The sequence below is a fragment of the Podarcis liolepis genome (assembly GCF_965112155.1).
Source record: "Podarcis liolepis genome assembly, chromosome: 6".
Taxonomy (NCBI): domain Eukaryota; kingdom Metazoa; phylum Chordata; class Lepidosauria; order Squamata; family Lacertidae; genus Podarcis; species Podarcis liolepis.
The window spans coordinates 73,539,269-73,561,726 of record NC_139559.1 but is presented as its reverse complement, the minus strand read 5'-3'; the positions used below and the strand labels follow the sequence as shown (position 1 = coordinate 73,561,726).

The window sequence follows — 22,458 nt, the reverse complement described above, 5'->3', positions numbered from 1 at the left end:
CTCAAACCTTGCAAGTTGGCAGAAGAACGTGAGGTCCAATGAGTGTCATTGTCTACCTTAACTTTATTGTGCTATATCAAACTTGTACGTTATCCCAGTAGCAGGAATGGAAATTGTTGTCTCGGCTCTGCTTACTCGTTGCCATGGGTGTGACAAGCTCTTGCTCTTCAGCAGGACTGCTTAAAAAAATAAGAGTCTTGCTGAATCATGCCAGAGGCCTATCTAGCCCAGCTGCCTTAAACCAAGTCAGATGACCGATTCATCTAGTTCAGCATTATCTTCACTACTGCCAATAGCATTTTGGTCTTTTCCTGCCCTAACCTGGAGATGCCAGGGATCTAGTGGATACAAAGCACAGTCTCTACCCCTGAGCTTTGGTCCTTCCTGAGGAATTTGTGTTTCTGTTTTTCAGGCAATGCCCTAGAGGTGCACGTGTGCTCAGATAGGCTAGCAGAACGACTTCCTGTCTTGAATTTATTTGTAACACTGACTTACAAGCTCAGCCCTACTGCCACCAGAACACAGATAACCCACCAACCTGTTCTGGCATTTCGCAGAGAGGGAAATGGTTGTTGTTTAGTCATATAGTCGTGTCTGACTCTTCGTGACCCCATGGACCAGAGCACGCCAGGCTCTTCTGTCTTCCACTGCCTCCCGCAGTTTGGTCAGACTCATGCTGGTAGCTTCGAGAACACTGTCCAACCATCTCATCCTCTGTCGTCCCTTTCTCCTTGTGCCCTCCATCTTTTCCAACATCAGGGTCTTTTCCAAGGAGTCTTCTCTTCTCATGAGGTGGCCAAAGTATTGGAGCCTCAGCTTCAGGATCTGTCCTTCCAGTGAGCACTCAGGGCTGATTTCCTTAAGAATGGATAGGTTTGATCTTCTTGCGGTCCATGGGACTCTCAAGAGTCTCCTCCAGCACCATAATTCAAAAGCATCAATTCTTCGGTGATCAGCCTTCTTTATGGTCCAGCTTTCACTTCCATACATCACTACTGGGAAAACCATAGCTTTTACTATACGGACCTTTCTTGGCAAGGTGATGTCTCTACTTTTTAAGATGCTGTCTAGGTTTGTCATTGCTTTTCTCCCACAGTATTACAGCAGCTGTTTGTGTGGACCTCCATTCCACACCCCATCCTTGCTTTAAACCATTGCAGGTAGCCGAACAGTAAGACCGAGACCTGCCTCTCTAGTCTTTAAAGGACAGACGACATATAGCTCAAACCAGCGAGGAAAAGATAGGGAGGAGGCTGGAAAAGGGAGATGGAAAGCTCTCCGTATTGCTCATGAACTCCTCCTTAGCGCCTCCAATCCATTGGGCTCAAAATCTCCTCCCAAGTAGCAGTGTATTCTGCCAGTGGATCCTAAGATATCTGATGTCTTCCTCCAACCATCTGTGACCCCAGTTATCACAGAGGCTAACTGCATGTGACAGTGGCAAAAGCCATTTCCTGGAGCATGGGTTGTGCTGGACTTACATAGGGTAGGCTCAGGGTGATTGAAACCAGACAAGAAACAATATAAGGGATAGAAAAGACGTGCTCAGTCTTCGTGCCTGCACTTTCCCTACTCCAAAACACACTTCCCAGGTGCTTTTAAGGGCAGCGGGGCTTGCCTCCAGTCTTCGAGCTCCATCAGGAGAAAAACAGTTGCAGGGAGAGCATTACAAGTAAGAAAAATAGCAGCTGGAGAAGAATATATCACACCCTGCATGCATTGCTTGAAATTATTCGACACGTTCCACAGGAAACTGCTGGTGCCCCATGTTCTAAAATAACCGCCTGCTGCTGTCATGTGCAAGTTCTTGTGACCTAGCATAATATTATTTTTACAGTGGTACCTTGGATTACATACGCTTCAGGTTACATACGCTTCAGGTTACAGACTCCGCTAACCCAGAAATAGTACCTCTGGTTAAGAACTTCGCTTCAGGATGAGACAGAAATAGGCGCAGCGGCAGCAGGAGGCCCCATTAGCTAAAGTGGTGCTTCAGGTTAAGAACAGTTTCAGGTTAAGAACGGACCTCCGGAACGAATTAAGTACTTAACCTGAGGTACCACTGTAGTATTATTATTATTATTATTATTATTATTATTATTATTATTATTATTATTAACATTTGTCTGAGAGAGTGAAGTTGGTGTTGTTTCATCTCTTCAGGTCTTTGTTGATTTGTCGCCACAAGGGGTTGTAGTTGTGGAGGTACAATTTGTTGAGGTTTCTGCTTATTTGTACCCCTAGGTATCTGAACTTGGTGCGGCAAAGTTTTATCTTGGTGATGTTGGCAAATTCTTTTGGGGTATGGGGCACACAGCCTCCGACTTTGCAAAGTTTACCTGTAGGCCCGACACCATTGCAAATGTGTTGAGTTCTCTGATTAGGGAGGTTGCTGTATTTATGGGGTCTGGTGTTCGACCATTAGGTCGTCTGCAAAGAGCCCTAATTTATTGTATTATTGGCATTTGTATATATCTTTAGCACTTGTGTTACTTTGCTTTATAAAGGACTCTTATTTCTTCCATTGCAGCATTGTTCGCTATGGAAATTAAAGTTGAAAAAGACCTGAAGACTGGAGAAAGCACAGTTTTGTCGACAATACCACTACCGTCAGAGGAATTTAAGGGCGCAGGAGTGAAAGTGTACGATGACGGCAGAAAGTCGGTCTATGCAGTGTGTTCCAATGGAAGTGTCACAAACAAGGAAGTAGATGACCTTGCGCCTGTTGAAGTGGAGGACCTCTTGAGGCAGGCAACAGAGAAACAATCCAAGTCTCCCACTGAATATCACGAACCAGTATATGCAAACCAGTTTTGCAGGCCCACAACTCCCCAGAATGATAAGTTAGTCCAGGGACCAAATAGCCAAAAAGGAGCTCTTCAAAACAAGACAAACAGCCTGGACTGTTTTTATAAGGAACCTGCCTATAAAAAAGAGCAACCATTTAAAGAAAATGGCCTAGATTCTTCCAAGAGCTATCGGCACAATTCTCACTCTCCGGTCCTTCAACGAACACGAAGCCCACCACAGATTAGCCCCCCAAACAAGATGGCAACTAACGTTCAAAGAGAAATTCTACAAGAGGCTGTTGAACCCTATCAGAAGATGGGAGAGAACCAACAAGGTATAAAATTCAGAAACTCTGTAAGTACCCATGAAAGGCCTCCTTCAGGAACTCTGGAAAGTGATGAAGGTTCTAGTTATAGTGTGGTCCAAGCTGTGCCGTGTTACGTGGATGATACCGAACCCGTTACAATGATTTTCATGGGTTACCAGCATGTGGACGATGAAGAACTGAATAAAACTGTCTGTGGGTATGATGGACTTATCCATGCAGAACTCGTCGTCATTGACGATGACGGTGAAGAAGAGGACAGCAAGGAGGAGAGTCGAGCTGGAAAGCCTTTGTATCATCCAGTTGGTCCTTCTAGCCAGGTCTACCAGACCTCCAACCAAACAAGTGCAATTCCACAGACAAACCCCAGCAAAACCACCAGTGACGGTGTAAATGTGTCGCCTTATAAAAATTCCATATCGCTCAAGGAGCAAGAAGAAAGTCTAAGCTGTGCTACCTACAATGGTCAGATCGATGGCCGGTTATCAGGTGATGGAACAGAGGATCCCTCCTTAACAGGTAAAAAAAGGGGCAAGTCACGACACTGTTGCGCTCTCATGTGACAGACTGACTACTTCTCTTTCTCCCTTCGTTCCTTCCTTGCTTCCTCTTGGCATCTCTACACCTCAGAGCTGACTAATACAGACTATTTAACCCATTTCTCCCATGTTCTAACACTTTCATTCAAGTGTTAACAATGTTAACCATGCTACACTGAAGGACCTAAGTGCAGAATGCAGCAAAAAAAAATTTAAAAAGCTCCAGATAGTGCTGGTATAAATCAGATACAGATCTTTGTACTTCAAGTGCAACTTGGGAACACTGATTAAAATGTTATCTCCTTGGTCCTATGGCATGTGAGAAAAATGGTTGCATTTCAGTAGTAAATAATAGCCTTTCTTCCTATTCTGCGTCTCCATTTCTGGAGCTCAGTCATGCCTCTCTCTGTTCTCCCGACTTTGTACTGTATAATGTACCTTGCACCTTAACACAGAAAGGCTGGTTGAACAGGTTTGCTTTACTTTAACCTTGATTTAACATTGGCCACTTCACTTGAAATGTATTTATGCAAGTTTTGATATCTTTTCTTAGCCTGCTTGATTTGGATGTATGTGGGTTTGTTTGTTTGTTTGTTTGTTTTTAAAAATATTAAGTATGACTAAAATCCAATTCTTTTATCTAACCTCTGTCTGTCTGTCTTCCTTAAAATAAAAAGGTGTTACATTTTCTAACCTGTTTGCATGATTACTTTCATTCTGCTTTCACTCTCCTCCTTGCTAGAAGCTTTTTGTATTCTGTATGCTTCTTAGAACACAACAGCCTCAAATCCAAGTACTTCAAACTTCTGGTAATAGTTCTGTTGGGGGAATAAAGGACTGGGTTCACCAAACGTGGACTGCAACATATAGGCCTGATCCCCCAAAGAAGTAAAGCTGAATTATTTGGATTTATAACAGTTTACATCTATTGACTTAATTTAGGACTAATACTGCGAATATGCATGCAGTTGCACAAAGGAGATCCCACTAACAAAAATAAGAAAAGTATAAAGGTAAAGGTAAAGGGATCCCTGACCATCAGGTCCAGTCGTGACCGACTCTGGGGTTGCGCGCTCATCTCGCTCTATAGGCCGAGGGAGCTGGCGTTTGTCCGCAGACAGCTTCCGGGTCATGTGGCCAGCGTGACTAAGCCGCTTCTGGTGAACCAGAGCAGCACACAGAAATGCCGTTTACCTTCCCGCCAGAGCGGTACCTATTTATCTACTTGCACTTTGACGTGCTTTCAAACTGCTAGGTTGGCAGGAGCAGGGACCAAGCAACGGGAGCTCACCCCATTGCGGGGATTCGAACCGCCAACCTTCTGATCGGCAAGTCCTAGGCTCTGTGGTTTAACCCACAGCGCCACTTCAATATAAATGGATTTAGCACCCAACAGATTTATTTCAATGGGCTTTGAACTTAGGCAGGCCTGCACATGTATTGAAGCCTGCCGGTCTGTTTTACAAACTTCCCCCATCTTTGTTTTCAAGGCAGTTGACAAAAACAGAACATTAATCAAGCCACAGATGAGCCACCATACATGACATTGTGTTGTGTTATGGGGTCATGAGTCCTGCCTGTTTTATGTCTTCCAGCTTCAATGGCATTTACGGAGCCAGCTTTTCGTGATCTATCTCTTTGTGTTAAAATTTTGGAACGCATTGCAGCACATTCATCTCAGGCGCTCACCACCTGCCAATAGTGCTCCTCCAAATATGAGTTCCATAGTAGAATAATGGAATTCATATTAATCTAAGCTAGCCTGGAGCACACTGTTCCCTGACTGCAGAACTTGTCACCACTGCTGAAGCCAAGTAGTTCTTCTTGTTGCTTTGGTCCTCTTCCCATGCATTGTTATTGTGCCTCGCCACATACGGAGTAAGTGGAGAATGCTAGGAAATGAGTAATTTTCCCAAACAGTCTCCTAATTATCCTGCTTGTCCCCCAAAGAAAACAAAGCCAGGAAGACCAGCTGTAGGGCAAGGTAGCAAACAAACAAAGAGCTGCTTGTGAGAGGGGAATAGAGGCGTTCTCAGATCTATTTTATTTACTTGTTCCTTGTCAAAACCCATCTTACGAAAAGCCCTGAAGTCAGTGCCACCGTGCCATGTCAGGGGAAGGCCCAGTAGTCCAGAGAAGCATTCCTGGATGCCTTTCGCATTGGAGGAAGGGAGCGCTTAAAAATCTAAACAACAAAAAGGGGCAGCCTTTGTAACCCGGGGGGGGGGGAGGGATAAGAGTTTCGTACCAAGGAAGGAAAAGAGGCACAAGTGTCAACAGGCCAGAATGGAAATGGTGACACCTCCTGCAGTTCAGTCCATGAAGTTTCTAGCCTTCAAACATTTTCAAACCCAACTCCTTGCACCTGATTTTGGTTCTAGACTGTGGAGTTTTGATTTTTTTATTAAAGTAGATCCTACAAGGCCCAACGTGTAGTGAACAAAGGCTGTATGAAACATTTCGTGGCTTAAAAAACACAGCAAGGCCACTCTTTTCCTTGACTTGGAATGAAGTTGGCTTGGTGGGCAAATGCCTTAAAATCCAGTATTTCATAAGAAACGGCAAGATACATATCAATCTAGCATTGTGCATACATCACTTCCCAAACCAGTGGCAGGAGCGCACTGCATTCAGAGTGAAGAGAATTCTCAACTGAGAAATTAAAAGGCATATTGTTTACTGTCAAATGTCCAGCAAGTTAGAGGGCAGATCAATGACCACTTTGACAGCCGTGCAAGAGGTTTTAGTGCCCATTCTTCCTTCACCTGCCACCTATGCTGTTGTCTCTCTGCACACTAATAACTTCTGATTTTTAACTCTACTAACACAATTGGACCTAACCAGTTGAGGTAAGTGCAATTCTCTTTAAAAGTTAGATTCAGAAGTGGGATAACGCATGGAATTTGTGACTTTTTTATTTATTTATGTTGCAGCTCTGAGAATGAGAATGGCAAAACTGGGCAAAAAAGTCATTTAGGAGCTGCAGTGGTATAAATACTAAGTATCTGCTGGTGTGATGTGAAGCAGAAGAAGAGCTTTCTACACTTCGGGCTTTGACGGCTTTCGCCTATTCGAAAGAAGCATACATAAGAATAATGGCACCCTGCAGGAAAGTGAATGGACCGCAAGTTGTGCTTCCAGCTATTCAACCCAATCCATATGAATTTAACTTCAAGTGCCTTCAGAAATTTCTGATAACAAATGGGACATTTCTAATAAATGCTATGACTATGTAATTGGAAGCTAAGAGCCAGTATCTTTAACAAGGCTGCACCCATAAGAGTCCCATTTATTGAGTGAGGGTTGGCTGTTTCCTATTCAGATCATTCTCTAAACCCAACCACACAAGCAAGAATATATCTTCCTATTCTTACCAATTGTGGATGGAGTGTCACAGCTCATGATTTGTACATTCCCATAAATCACAGGATCTGAAGTGGGACTATGACACTTCAGGAGGTTTACTACTACCCAAACCCACCATCTTCCCTGGAGATTATCTCCATGTGTTCTTTTAGTTCTTGTTAAGGAAACTCCTGGCAGCGTGAACTACATACTCTAACCAACAGCTTTTGTCAGGCCTCATTCATCTCCCACAGGGCGACTAGGGGTGCCGGAAGATAGATTTCTACTTCTGACAGTGGCAGGGCCAGTTCTCTGAACTACAAATAGCCTTGACCTATGTACAATCCTGGGACACGGGTGGCACTGTGGGTTAAACCACAGAGCCTAGGACTTGCCGATCAGAAGGTCGGCGGTTCAAATCCCTGCAACGGGGTGAGCTCCCGTTGCTCAGTCCCTGCTCCTGCCAACCTAGCAGTTCGAAAGCACGTCAAAGTGCAAGTAGATAAATAGGTACCGCTCCAGTGGGAAAGTAAACGCCGTTTCCATGCGCTGCTCTGGTTTGCCAGAAGTGGCTTAGTCTTGATGGCCACATGACCCAGAAGCTGTACGCCGGCTCCCTCGGCCAATAAAGCGAGATGAGCACCACTACCCCAGAGTCGGCCACAACTGGACCTAATGGTCAGGGGTCCCTTTAACTTTACCTATGTACAATCCCACCTGGCCCCCTATCCCCAGCCTGCCAGCTGTGGACCGCGGAAATGGCAAGAGCAGAGACTTTAGAAAGATATTTATATGGTTAACAGTACTTGCCCAAGTGTGTTTGCAGCTTCAAAAGTGAAGGCATCATGCATATGTAAAACCCTACTAGAGATGGAAAGCGCTGCCACTCTCTGCTTATGCACTCATACTCAATGCATCCTGCATTGTGTCAACCCCATTGCATTTCCCCATTCAGAATTGGGGTGGGGGGAGGTCAGAAGTCTGTTATGGGGTGGGTGGGAGAGAGACCAACAAGCAGGGTTTAGGTGTTTCTTTCCACCATCTTATGCTTATATCCACCTGTCACTTTTCCACTCCATAGTTACAGACTCCCACTGACCTAGGAATAAGCCCCATTGAATTCAATAGGATTTACTGCTGCATAGTCATGGTTAGGATTGTGCCGTTAGCCACTTCAGATTAGACAGCACTTCCCCGCACCACTATGGTCATTTTTCCTCCAGCGCCTCTGCTAAACACATTTTCAGACTGGTAGAGGTCTACATGGCCAAAGTTCTCAAGAAGTTAAGAAAAAAATCACAACAAATCATGCTCCAGCATAAGGATTTGCTTGAAGGAAAGTTCTCTGCTTCAGGACATAGCTATCTGCTGCACAATAACTCAGCCTGGGCCACAAACAGGACAGAGAAAAAAATTGGCAAGACTTGCTGATTTGGAGAATTTCTGGAGACAACAGGCTAAAGTATGTGTACAAAAAAATATTTAAAATAGTTGAAATTTTGTTTGGGCATTGTGCTTTCAAAGCACAGATTTCTATTCTGATAAACATTGCGATTTGTGCTTGTGGGCTGTTTCATTTCTTTGAGTTGGCAATCATTTAAACTTAAACCATGATTAAACTCCGAGCAAGAGCACCCCACAGTGTCTCAGCAGTAGAAGTGACAGTCCCAGTGGCTCAGCTGTGCATCCAAGAGTTTTATATGAAAATGCCAAGTGCAGCAAGATTGCATCTTCCCTACAAACAGGTCAAAGACAATGAGAGAGAGAGAGAGAGATTTGGCAAGCAGATTAGCCTGCTGGAATGCATACGTAATACATATAGTTATGGCAAGAGACCAGGGGTTCTCTTTAATTGCCCATTTCATTAACTTTCAGACAGTGATTCAGGGACACCTGAAAATACAAGTCCATGTGTGGATGGCACTTGCTTCTGGACAAACTGAGATCGCTTCTTCATATAAATATCGAGAAAAAAGTACGCAGAGTACACAAAGCAACTCTTTTAATTTATGCAATTCACACTTTCATAATAAGATAAAAAAATGAAGCACTGGAATGTAAAGCACAAATATAAAATCAGTGCAGATGGTCTCACACTTGATTTGTGCAGGGTGTAGCAACTAGGGAAAGCAAGGAAAGGGTCAAGAGGACAGGGAGTAAGAAATCCAGTTATTTCAATCTAGTGTGGAAGACAACATGAACCACAATGGGTGGAATCCAATTGCATCCTTTTGCCCGTGGGAAGAGTTTTTCATCCAGCAGCAGCCTTTGCAAATAGATGAGGACAGATTATTTTTGCTCATTCTGCACCTCCCCCTCCCACCGGCAGCATCTTCCATGCTATTCTTGAGGGACCCACACCATCTAGAGCAGGAAAGGGATGCACTGTCATCTGCCTCTGCTGTTTGCAGTGACATCTAATGGATAATTGGATTTCACCCAGAGACTGCAGGTTGACAGTTTTTTTCATACATACACATATTTATATATATATATGTGCCAATCATTCTTTAAACAAAAGTTGGCACTAGTTCTAGAGAGCTTTTTGGTACAGCTACTAGTTACCTGTTAAAGAAACTCAGAGTGAGGAGAGAGATGTAATCTACAGGAACACTGGTTGCTTCAAAGGAGAAAGGGCAGTTAGATCTCCACCAGAGCTGTTCCCCCCCCACCCTTAACACCACATAGTCTTCCAACAGAGCTACAAATCCAAGACCTTTGTGTCAAACACAGTCCTGGGGATCTCCGATGCCTGAAATAAGTTGTTCCAAACGATATCTGGCCCCTAACTGGCTTCCATTCTCATTCCCTCTCGACTCACAAAATTGTTTCCAAATATAACTGCTGAAATCCCTATGGAGGAGGCATCCTTAAAAACTAATGTCTTACAGTCTGTAATCCAGCCTTTAGTGGTAGACCATTATTCTTCATCACACTGAGACAATGACTATCTGCATCCATGCTCAGGTTAGAGGCAGGCCGGGGAGAGAGATATGTAGACCTTTAACCATCCTCTAGCTAGCCTATAGATAGACCATGAGCATATGGAGCTCGTATGTCATTATGGTGGTGGTTGCAGGTGGAGACTAGCTAGGAGTTCATGAACATGTTGACCTATTAGATGGACGGACAGACAGCTGATCAAGTGCAATGGCAGGCAGTCCAGTTCAAATCAATGGCAACCCTGGAACAAGAAAGGCCAACTTCTCAAATGGAAGCTCTCCCTTGAGCCTTGAAGTGACCGATGAATCTACAGGATCCAGAGAGATAAATGTTGAAGGGAGGCGTTTAGTCATGCTGGAGACCAAGGCAGTTCTGACCAGGTTGGGACAACGTATTTGCCAAGAAAGGTCTAATTCTGCCTTGCATCGGCTGTATAACGAGGACCAGGTTTATATGAGGTTTCTTAAATCCCGAATTGGCAGTGTTTACGTTACAGATCGTCCTTCTGCTATGAACTTCAGCAAGACACGTCTCCAACAGTTCTATTGCAAGCTCTTTGGAGTAATAAAGGCTTCTTCTTTGTCATACTTTTACAATTGCTGTCAGGAAGGCGATGAGAAATGCCACATTGCCGCTAATGTAGATGAACAGTACTGTCTTTTTAAATGTGTGCCCCTGTAAAGAGAAAAAGGGAAACACTGGGAATGCAACCATTTGTGAAAATGCTGAGTCAGTTCAGAAAAAAAGGCATGTGTCTACCAGTCTAGCCTTCTCCAGCCTGGTGCCCTGGCAAAAATAAAGAGTAGAGAGGATATACGGCAAGTATGTGAAAACCATAGCTGTCAACGTTTTCCTTTTTTTTAAGGGAAATTCCTTTATTGCGAATAGGATTCCTCACAAGAAAAGGAAAAAGTTGACATCTATGGTGAAAGCCCTGGCAAAAATAAAGAGTAGAGAAAGCTCTGGCCCATCAGATGCCAATTGTGGTTCGAGGACCCGATCCCCTCTTAGTGAAATGAAGACACACGGACACGTAATATAAGGTGAATGGGCAAGAAAAGGCCACAACTTTATTGATTACAGCAAGTGAAAAGGTATTGGCTTAGGCATTGGATCACGACAATTGACTCCACCCACTTGAAGAGGGGTGAGCCTAAAAAGGGGGTTTATTCACCAGTAGGTGGAGCCTGTTGATGCTAATCCAACTATAAGCTCTCCCCTGATGTCACCGAGGGTCGTGCCATGGCCCCCCGCCACACAGGCATCGGACAGGATCCACGACCGCCGGATTCCTTTAACGGAATACCCAAAATTGAAGGCGTAGGCGATGGCCACACCTAGCCCTTCCACACACCACAAACACATTCCAATGCCTAACCTACCCACCAATACCAAGAAAGTTGTGACGATTGCTACAAGGTAGGCGAAAAAACCACAAGGCCTAATGCCAAATGGAAAAATTCCTACCAGGCCCCCCTGGACAACCTGGGCGACCAACCTAAGGTCCATAGCAAGGCCAAGAGAAAAAACCAAAACCCTGAGCTCTAAGGGAGTGGAGGGCGGGTGACTCACGACAGGAAGGTGGAAAATGAGACCGCATGGCTGGCGCAGCAGCAAGTTGAGCTGCAAACCCCGCCCCCTCCAAGCCACCTGATTGGGGGCTTACCTGTGGGCGAGGTGCGCCAGCCAGGTGAGTGGGGGGAGCAGGGGGCAACACCCCCTGCATGAGGCAGACATCGGGTCCCGCCCACAACCCCTCCCCTCTTTGCAAGAGGAGAGGCTCTTCCATCAGCCCTAGCCAGCAAAGCCAATGGTCAGGAGTAGGGGTAGACAACATTTCCAGTTGTCTCAGATTCTCATTTTTCCACTCTAAAATTGTCCCCATTTGGCATCAATTTGATTTTTTTATTATTAAAAAAAAAACTCATGAAAATTTATCAAAATCTTAGTATGACTTTCTCCTAATAAACACATTTTTATATGAAGGTTTGACTAACTTACACATTTTTGCAAGCAATTTCCCTTAATATCGTGTCTTTTTCTTTGTTATTTCACTAACATATTCATTTTTACACACACCTTCCCCCAGTCTATGTATTTCTGTAAAACATTGTTTAGTTGGGGAACTACATCACAAACTTTGGATAAGTGTGAATTTCGAAGGATAACTGCGTTTTGGTTCACACAATGCTTCAGAAAGTGTGAATTGGACAGATCCGGCTTTAAATGTGAACTGGGTTTAATTTCCCCTTCATTCCTAACTCAGGAATAATGAGAATTGTGGTCTGGCAACATCTGAAGGGCCACAGGTTAGGAAAGGCTGATCTGGAATGTACCACTACAGGATACAAATGGTGGGGGGGGGGACAACATTCCAAATGCTTCCCCATTGAAAGAGAAAATCTCTGCACATGATACATCAAGGAGATGGGAAGGAAGCTTGTCCACAAGGCTAGCCAACCTATTGCATTAGCTTGCTTTTTGCTTAAAAGCACATGGGAGCATTCAAATGAGCTAGCCTTACGCCCTGAAAGTAGTATAGTTCTTAGTAGGCAGCTCCATGCTCAGACAAAATATATATGCGTATATTTATCCTCTCGCATTCTGTGCTTACCTGTGCCTCTGCCGTTGTAATAGACTGCAGAATCTGTATCCTGTCATCTTCCAACACTTGAACTGCAAAATAAAAGTTTCACAGTTGATTTTTATTTAGCCTGAAGCCATCAAAGCAGTGTAGAAGATAAAAATATATAATCCCCCAAAATGCAAATTCTGAAATTAAAACTGTGCCTACAGATCTAGATCAGAGCTACACTCTACCCTTTATGTTTCTGGTCATTTACCAGATTATCTTAAAAGACACCAGACACAATCCAGTGGACACAATAGATCTTTAAGCAGCCCTGCTTTAGATTGTGCCTGTTGAGCTTCATCCACCAGCTCAAAATAAAGGGGGTGTCGCTCGTTCATTTGAGATGAAGACACTGTTTGAAATGAGCATATTCTGACGGAGAAGTGGGAATGCTGTCCTTCACATAGTTCCATTCTGGAACACACTTTACTTATTCTAGTTCAAGACACTCTACAGCTGGTATGTGGAAGCTTTGACACTCCATTGGCCATGCTGGCTGTGACTGATGGGAGTTGGGAGTCCAACAATAGCTGGAAGGCCACAAGCTGGGAAAGGCTGTCCAATGGAAGATACAAGAAGGCAGAGGAGAGAAGTGTGGACAGAGATTTCCATTTGGTCCCAGGAGAACAGAGCTCAAATGCCTGCTTATCCATGGGCTCCCCTGGTGTCAGAAGCATTTACCGTCTCAGCCTCAGAACCTGATCCATAAAGTAAACCAATCAGCAGTTCTTTGCCCTTCAAACCCATGTCTCTTCAAATTGATAAGCAAAGGAGGTATGTGATGGGCTAGTTTCGATATGCATCCCTCCTGCCACTTCTGCCACGTTATTGCTCCTGAATAAAAATTATATCATGTTACATTTCTCCACTCAAATATGTACCTGGGGCTTTCACAGCAATTGTGAAAACTGCAAGGGGGGTGGGGACAGCAGATAAGGATAACGCAAACATGTACCGTATTTTTCACTCTATAAGACGCACTAGACCACAAGACGCACCTAGTTTTTGGAGGAGGAAAACAAGAAAAAAAATATTCTGAATCTCAGCAGAAGCTGCGTAGCAATCCCTCTTGCTGTTTTGGCTTCTGTGATAGCTGCGCAGCCTGCATTCGCTCCATAAGACGCACAGACATTTCCCCTTACTTTTTAGGAGGGGGAAAAGTGAGTCTTATAGAGCAAAAAATATGGTATTTAGACAGTGAAAAGCAATCTCTTTCATGAGCCAGGAGATCTTCCTCTTGTTGCAACTGCACTGTGTTCAGTGCAAGCTAAAGTAGAGATTGGTCATAGTACCTTTGTGAATGAGGCAGTAGCCATGTATCTCCAGGAGAACATCGGTGCCAACATGCCAAGCTACAAATCCCATCATCGTATATGTATCCCATGGATCCGGAAGGTTGAGAGCTGGCAAGTCCATTCCGAGGAATATTACCACCACTAAAGGACAGGGCCAGGTTTACAAAACAGAGAGTAAGCAAAATTAGATCAAGTAATTTCAACCGGCAGTACTCTACTGCAACTTGTTGCTGCAGTGTGGTTAGCAACATAATACATGATCAAAGTACAACCCAGAGTCCCACATAATTACAGGCTACCTGCTCACTTGTATAAAGAAAGAGATTTCATACCCTCTGTGGTTTCCAATGCATAGACACTAAGGCTTCCTCCAGAACATCAGCATTTTGTAGAAGTCATTCAAGTGACCACTGAATTTTATATTTGTGGATTTAAAGCATTGTGGACCCATAACAACACACTTTTTATTTTATTTTTTAATTGACTCTTTGCAGTTTGGAAATGACAGGGAAACGCACTGACAAATGTCGGATGAACAAATGACTAATGGGAAGATGTAAGCAAATCAGAACAAGTGTCCAATAAAGACCAGACATAGGTAAACTTTGGACAAGCAAACCGGGATGAATACCCAACAAACAGGCTATTTAGAGGAGCTTTAAGCCTTCAGACACAATGTTTAGCAGTTGTAGTCTATGCACTCCCAGTGATGGTCAGATTGTGGTCACGGAACAACGTGCATTTATTTGATATTGCATGTGAAACCAAAGCAATTTCAAGTACAGTGGTACCTCAGGTTACATACGCTTCAGGTTACAGACTCCGCCAACCCAGAAATAATACCTCGGGTTAATAACTTTGCTTCAGCATGAAAACAGAAATCGCGCGGTGGCGGCACGGCAGCAGTGGGAGGCCCCATTAGCTAAAGTGGTGCTTCAGGTTAAGAACAGTTTGAGGTTAAGAACGGACGTCCAAAACAAATTAAGTACTTAACCCGAGGTACCACTGTAGTCAGCAGGATGCAAGAGTGAAGTTACCACAAAATGCAAGATCTGCAAGCATTGGACTGCCACTTGTAGAAAGCCACACAAATTAACTTAAGAAAAGCACAATCAATACCCATTGTTCCTAGCCATCTTACAAAGTCAACATTTTAGATAAGGCTAGAATGAATTATTCACTCACCTGCTAATATTCTAGCAGTTGTGCCCGTGCTCCAGTGTAACCAGTTGAAGATTTCTCTTCTGTTCCCAAAGAAAAAGAAAAGAAAAGTCAGCGCATGATTCCAAACACCATCAGGGATGTGAAAAGAGAAAGAGGATGGTTACATCACCACACATACATTAGGGTTGCTGTAACTGGAGTTTGCAAACTTGGTAGTTGCAAATTTCTGGAAGAGGGGGCAGGTCTGGGGTTTCCATACCCATTAACCACAGGATCATTGCCCTTTAAAATTCTTAACCTGGCTGGTAATTCCCTCACACTCTCATTGGAATATATTTATGTAACTTGAGCATGCAAGAATACCTTGGTGCTTGAGGTGGAGGTCTGAAACCTGCCATAATGGGCTGAAAGATTGCCAGTGCCATCACCGTACAGCCAAGATATGGATGGAAGCCTGCTTGCTGTATAAAATATGGGTTTGGTTATGAACAACCCTCCAACAATGCTTTTTTGACAAAGACCACACTTCACAGCAGGATATAGTCATTGCATGGATATTCTATGCAAGTTCTTGAATACAGTGATACGTTGGTTCTCAAATGCCTTGGTACTCAAACAGCTTGGAACCCAAATACTGTAAACCCAGATGTAAGTGTTCCGGTTTGAGAACTTTTTTCAGAAGCCGTAACATTTCAGAATGTTACGCTTCCGATTTGAGTGCCACACTTCCATTTTGAGTGTTATGCTGAGGTCTATCTGTTTTTGCTATTTATTTTGCATTTTTGTTTTTGCGGCTCTTTCTTTTTGTTTTTGTGACTGTGTGGAACCCAGTTCAGCTACTGATTGTGTTACTGCAGTACATTGTTTATTCCTTTCATTTTATGGATCTATGGCCTCGTTGGATAGTAAAACAGATTAATCTGTTTTGCATTACTTTCTATGGGAAAGCACACCTTGGTTTTGGAATGCTTTGGTTTTGGAACAGACTTCCAGAACAGATTAAGTTTGAGAACCAAGGTACTACTGTACTTAAGGGACCGTTTCCCATGCTTAGAAAGCAGACTTGGGGAGAACTCTTTTATTTTATTTTTTAAAAGAATTACCATTATTTACCAAGTATCAAATAGAAGCACACACATGCACAAAGACTTCAGAACAAAGAAAAGGCCCCAAAGCTACAAGGAGATGGCATAATAATTCTCTCATTGTGGAGCAAATTCAGAAGACAATTATGCTATTGTATTAGGCTGAATTCCTAACCTTCTTTGGACCAGGTTTTGGGGAGGGGTGGATGAAGACTGGCGCAGCAATTTACCTCCTTCACACACACACACACACACACACACACACACACACACACACACACCTTCCACCCCAGCAATGGGGCTGCTAGTATGGTTGTGGCTTCGCTGCTCCATCCTGCCCCACCAATCCCCAGGGCATCGGACTTAAAGCATATTAGACACAATAACAGACAAGCCCCCAGATTTTTGAATCGTTAATTGTTTTCCAAAATTATCACATACTGAGCTGGAAGTGTCCATGTACCATCAATCATTAGCTTTCTCCTCTCTCAAGGTAGCCATGAATATTAGCAGACAAGATAATGACCCCCAAACATATATATCCAAGCATCCCAGCCGCCCCAAGACTTCTGGCACTGAATTAATTGTTTGTTTGTTTGTTTGTTTGTTTCAACCATCACAGCCATATCAACCACCGAAAAAAAGGAACATACATCCTATAAAATACAGTGGTACCTCAGGTTACGAACAGTCCTGCTTACGAACTCCACAAACCCAGAAGTAGCTGTCCCAGGTTGCGAATTTTGCCCTGGAATATGAACGCAATCTGCTTCCGGGGCCGCAGGAGGCCTATGTAGGGAATGCACACCTCAGGTTAAGAACGCTTCGGGTTAAGAACAGACTTCCGGAACGAATTAAGTTCGTAACCCGAGGTACCACTGTATATACATAGATACAACATTAAAACACAATTTATTTTTCATTCCCAGTTAAATCCTCACTGAACATTCTCCTCAATTTTTGGGCACCGACTGCAAATATCGCAACTTTGTCACAAGTTTGCCAAGACCAGACGGTAAATACAGTGGTACCTCAGGTTACATACACTTCAGGTTACAGACTCCGCTAACCTAGAAATAGTACCCAGGGTTAAGAACTTTGCTTCAGGATGAGAACAGAAATCGTGTTCCGGCGGTGCGGCGGCAGCTGGAGGCCCCATTAGCTAAAGTGCTGCTTCAGGTTAAGAACAGTTTCAGGTTAAGAACGGACCTCCAGAACGAATTAAGTACTTAACCAGAGGTACCACTGTACAGGATTTTTCACTTGGTCATCCACATCAGGTATCTTACATAACAAAACTTAGCTCTCGGTTCTGAACTTTGAGACTCTTTTATAGGTAACGGGAAAGAACAGTGTCAGAACACGAAATTTTTAACATAGCCACACATGGGGAGTTACACTGTTGAATAAAAGCATCAAGCTTATGTAATGTCACTTACATCGCTCCAGCCTCCCCGGTATAAGAATGGAAGAATGAAAGATGCACTTGTAAGCAGCACTGTCATCACCATTAGGGCACGATGGACCTATCGATAAAAGGTTAAGTATTTTAAAGAAAATAGCTTAGTTCAATAGAAGCCAGAGACTCATTCTTATGCAAAATTCTAGTAACAAGGAAAACAAGGTGGCAGAAAATCAATCTGTTTAGAATAAAGATGGAACCTATGCTCTTAAGGAATACACAAAAGGATTTGAGGGAAATCTTGCAGAGGGTTGGATTGCAGGACCTTAGAGATCCCTTCCAGTTATTATGATTCCTAGCACATCACTTGAATAGAGACAATGGCCATCTTCTGGCTTTGCCTCCCACCTGAAACCAGATCTCTTCTCCAAACAGCAATGAATTAGGCCAGACAGGCTTGAAGAATCGGGCAACGATCACACCAATGCTAACGGTGGTCATCCATGCAACGAACATTAATGCACCTGAAAAAGGAAGACACAAAAGGTTCTTGCAAAGAACTATAAGTTGCAAAGTAGCCACAATTTAAAAATCAAATCAAACCAAAGTTCACTTTTATGGCTTCAGACATTCAAAGACTGCTTTTCGAGCCATTATGGTTTCTTTCATCCCCAGCCTGAAATATCAGAAGCTGTTCTTACACTGCTTCCTATAAAGATGGTATTATGTACTGAGTTGAATAGGATCCAAAATGCAGCAGTCTGATTGGTCCTAGAACAATAGGATTCAGAATGCAGCAGTCTGATTGGTCCTACAACAATAGGACCCAGAATGCAGCAGTCTGATTGGGTGGCTCCTGTGGACCAATCCAGCTCCAGGTGGAAGTGAATCCGCAACCTGATTGGCCTACAGGAGAATCCCGGAATTAGCCAATCACATGGAACCCATTGTGTAAATAATGTATATAAGGTAGACATTCTGGGGGAACTTCCATTCTTCCTCACCACTATGAGCTGAATAAAGAGAATGAAATCCACTCTTGACTCCAAGTATATGGCCCTTGTGGTCTCTTCCAACTCTATGATTCTATGATTCTATGATTCTTCCTCTGAGAAGCTTTCGTGTAGAAAACACAGGGTGTTGTCTATAAGAGGTCCCATCCAGTGCATTCTGTCGTCCCCCCTAGCATCCCATACAGAACTGCAAGACTTTGAAAGTTCACCTGTTACAGATGCTGCAAGAAGACCCCGCCACCCCAGCTACAAGTCATTGGACCACAGAAGACCTATCCCATCCTTGCACATGAAACAGAGCATTAGCTTGCCATGGATCTTGATGAGAAGTGGTGAGCGGGATCCTCCAATATCCTTTGCCGGTCCTGTAATGTTAAACTTTCCGTCTGTGATCAGAGGCTGCCTGTAGTGTTTGTGGATCATACCTCCTGCACAAGTGATGAAGAATAGATGACATGTTAATGGCAACGGAAGGGTGGGGGGAATTATCTGCACTCTGCAAGGAACAGGGACTGCGAGGTAAGTTTGACTAAGAGGTTAGCAATTGGCTCAAGATCACCCAGTGATCTTTGCAGCAAAGTAAGGATTTGAACCCAAGTTGGTGGACCTGTAAAAGGGTAAAAAAGAGTATTGGGAAATAATTTATAATGAATTGAAAAAAATGTTTGAAAGTACTTTTCCAAAAAAAACCACAACCCAGAGTCCTTTTTGTTGGGGATAATTCAGACGGAAATTCCCAGGTGTCAAAAAAGGCTATTTATGTATGCCACTACTGTGACCCGTGTTTTGTCAGCCCCAAAATGGAAAACGAGCGAGCGCCCATCTAAAGAAGAATGGCAACTCAAACTGATGGAATATGCACAGCTTGCAGATCTAACATATAGAATACGAGAACAAGAAGAACATACATTTAAAGAAGATTGTTTGCTGAATATATGGGGGAAACTGTGTACACTTGAAAACATTGGCAGCATTAAGATAATTTCAGCAGTCAACAAGTCTTGCTGGATGTATTAATGGAATACTGAATGGTTTAGTTTATGTAAAATATGCAGGGATTTATGATATGCAGATTGAACCATGGAAAGAGAAGAAGGGAAGTCATTGATATTTTAAGGTTTAATGAATATTTTAAATTGCAAAATAGAAAACTTAATAAAAATTGCACGCACACACAGAGATTTGAATCCAAGTCACTCTAGGAGGGCTCCATTGCCTAACCACAGTCCATAACCAGTAATGGAACCTTAAGGATTTTTGTCACTTTTCCTTCAGTTCCAAACTTACCTTCACTGACTTCCCCATCTGCCATAAATATATAGTAGTTTGCATCAAGATTAAACCTCCCTTGAAGAGCAGGAAAGTGAATTCTCCTTCTGAAAGAGCACTGAATAAGGCCGTCAGCCAGCCTCCATGACATTTCATCCAGAGCAGGCTGTGGGGAAAAATAAATCAATGCCAATTTAACATTTCTGCCTCCAAATTTGAATGACCACAAATGTAGCTTCTTCTTTTTTTTACATGCCTAGTGTTGTCATCAAAAGCTTACAGGCGACTGGGTTTATCAGAACAAACATTCCTGATCATGGGCGTAGCCAGGATTTCTGTCATGGGGGTGACAGAACCTCAGTTTGCTATGTATTTTTATTGATTGGGGGAGCAGCTGCCCCTTCCTGCCTCCTCCTTGGCTATGGTCCCATGTTCCTGATCCAAACTGGCTGGCTTTTAGGAAGCAACCACAGTGCGTTTGAGACAACCAATGTATTTCTAATGCTAAATTTGGTGTACCTACACAGCGATTTCTCAACATCACCCTACCAATAGCCATGGGGAACAGAGGCAATTTTGAAAGCTCAGAGTCCACTACACCCATGTTCTGTGGGCAAGAAACTCTTTGCCATTATATTGGAGTGGATGAGTTGAAAAATGTTTATTCAGATGAAGAATCGGAAGTTCCTTAGTTTCTTAACTTTTCTTTCTTTCTTTCTTTCTTTTATTATTATTTTACTCAGATTAACGTTCCAGTTTGGACAGAAAAGATATCTGATAATAATCTTTGTATCTCTCTTTATAAAATCTAGTAAAAAAAATATTTTTAAAAAAGAGAGGAACTCTTTGCCAAGCAATGGAGATCAGAGGCAAATAAAAGCTGGATCCATGTGCCAGTTTCACATGACTACCACACCACCCACAAAGGTGCCTCAGGCTGTGTACAGAACAAATATTTAAAGCACATGACTTGACCCAAAGAAGGTTAGTGTAATTTAAATATTGGTGTTAATTGCATTAACTCTGCTTAGGTCTGTCTCTCAAGTTGCCCTTGCCCTGGGTCTGATTTCTGTTCAGGGTTAGGATGCCAGCTGTGGTGGGCCTTCTGAAACAGCTTGAGGCTGCAGGAATCTGGCATGACTCATCCCTCACCCCCTTTCTCACCAGAGGGAAAAGTGAGTTTGTTCATGTGTGTATGTTGGCTGATATATATATATAGCCAGAAGCAACCAGCAGCCTGCATGGATCTCTGTCCGGTTTGAGTCCCTTTGCCATTTTTACCTCAACCTCCTAAGACGAGGTTACTATACTTAGTTTATTAGCAGTGTATAGGTTACAATGACCCAGAATCTCCTAACTGCATGTATGTCACGTGAATAATTGTCTTGTTGATTTGCAGCAATAAAATACTTTGCTTTGAACTATGCGGGCAAAGAGTTTTCTTCAACGTCAACTCTGAAACGCACCAACAGCAGAAAAGCGCAAAGATCCCAAAGCTTTGCTGTGTTGTTCTGCTAGTTACGCTGGTATAGGTGCGATCTTAAAACGTTACCAAAGAATCCTGGACACTGTAGTTGGTTAAGGGTGCTGTGAATTGTGAGTAGCGTACCAGTTCCCAGGATTCTTTGAGGGAAGCCAAATAAGCCAACATGTGTAGGAGTGTACTTGTCTATCATAGGAACATGATGGATTCAATCCTGTAATTTGCATTAAAAAAATAAAAAAGTGTCCATGGGACAAATACCTCTCTTTGGGAAAGAAAGGACGAGCTTGTTAAAGCCTCAGTGACAAACTGGGCAATCAATATAGGATACGATATACCGTATTTTTCGCTCTATAAGACGCACTTTTCCCCTCCTAAAAAGTAGGGGGAAATGTGTGTGCGTCTTATGGAGCGAATGCAGGCGGGAGGCTCTGCTCAGCGCTTCCTTTAAAGAGCTGCGTGGAGCATGTGTGCAGCTCTTGGGGGCTTTTCCCTGAGAAGGGAGAAGGGGAAAAGCCCCCAAGAGCCGCACACACGCTCCGTGCGCTCTTTAAAGGGAGCGCGGCTCTTGAGGGAGCCTTCCTCCTGCTGCCAGGGAGACGCTGCACATGGCTATCCCAGAAGCCAGAACAGCAAGAGGCTATCCCAGAAGCCAGATCCCTCTGCTGTTCTGGCTTCTGGGATTCAGAATAATTTTTTTGTTTTCCTCCTTCAAAAACTAGGTGCGTCTTATGGTCTTATAGAGTGAAAAATACGGTGGATTTTAACCTCTGGGGGAAAAACTCTGGAAAAGTGACTTGAAGTTTACAGCATGCTATTCTTTGAAGGAGAACTACCTGAAAATGATTCACAGATGGTATTTAACTCTGAGTAGGCTTGCTAAGACGTATAAGTCTGAATCAGATAAGTGCTGGAGATGCAAAGAGGTGGAGGGGACGTTCTTTCATATGTGGTGGGCTTGTAAAAGGGTAAAAGTACTGGGAAATTATCCATAATGAATTGGGGGGGAAATGTTTAAGAGTACTTTCCCCAAAAAACCAGAGTCCTTTCTGTTGGGGATAATTCAGACTGAAATTCCCAGGTGTTAAAAAAAGGTTATTTCTGTGTGCTACTACTGTGGCCTGTGTGTTGTTAGCCAAAAAATGGAAAACGAGCGAGCTCCCAACTAAAGAA

The 22,458-nt window shown here is 43.3% G+C and overlaps 2 protein-coding genes and 1 long non-coding RNA gene across 6 annotated transcripts in view; 2 read left to right on the top strand and 1 right to left on the bottom strand.

The window, feature by feature from the left end:
* PALMD (palmdelphin) overlaps positions 1–6,890 on the top strand; it is a 52,692-nt gene extending 45,802 nt beyond the window's left edge. For both annotated transcript variants that reach the window (XM_083511141.1, XM_083511142.1), the window contains 2 exons: positions 2,531–3,634; positions 6,588–6,890. In XM_083511141.1, the coding sequence (XP_083367267.1) occupies positions 2,531–3,634; positions 6,588–6,631 (1,148 nt within the window). In that variant the 3' untranslated portion in view covers positions 6,632–6,890. The remainder of the gene's footprint in view (positions 1–2,530; positions 3,635–6,587) is intronic.
* Positions 6,891–8,984: 2,094 nt separating this feature from the next.
* Positions 8,985–22,458, bottom strand: part of LOC310710275 (ferric-chelate reductase 1-like) — a 32,387-nt gene continuing 18,913 nt past the window's right edge. For all 3 annotated transcript variants that reach the window (XM_083511102.1, XM_083511101.1, XM_083511103.1), the window contains exons 8-16: positions 19,821–19,968; positions 18,845–18,961; positions 17,929–18,044; positions 17,558–17,644; positions 15,397–15,494; positions 15,055–15,113; positions 13,867–14,010; positions 12,557–12,618; positions 8,985–10,617 (exon numbers count right to left, since the gene is read on the bottom strand). In XM_083511102.1, coding sequence (XP_083367228.1) covers positions 10,525–10,617; positions 12,557–12,618; positions 13,867–14,010; positions 15,055–15,113; positions 15,397–15,494; positions 17,558–17,644; positions 17,929–18,044; positions 18,845–18,961; positions 19,821–19,968 — 924 coding nt within the window. In that variant the 3' untranslated portion in view covers positions 8,985–10,524. The remainder of the gene's footprint in view (positions 10,618–12,556; positions 12,619–13,866; positions 14,011–15,054; positions 15,114–15,396; positions 15,495–17,557; positions 17,645–17,928; positions 18,045–18,844; positions 18,962–19,820; positions 19,969–22,458) is intronic.
* LOC310710411 lies at positions 10,627–12,650 on the top strand. Its single transcript, XR_014528049.1, has 2 exons — positions 10,627–10,892; positions 11,722–12,650. It is a non-coding gene; the product is annotated as an uncharacterized lncRNA (long non-coding RNA).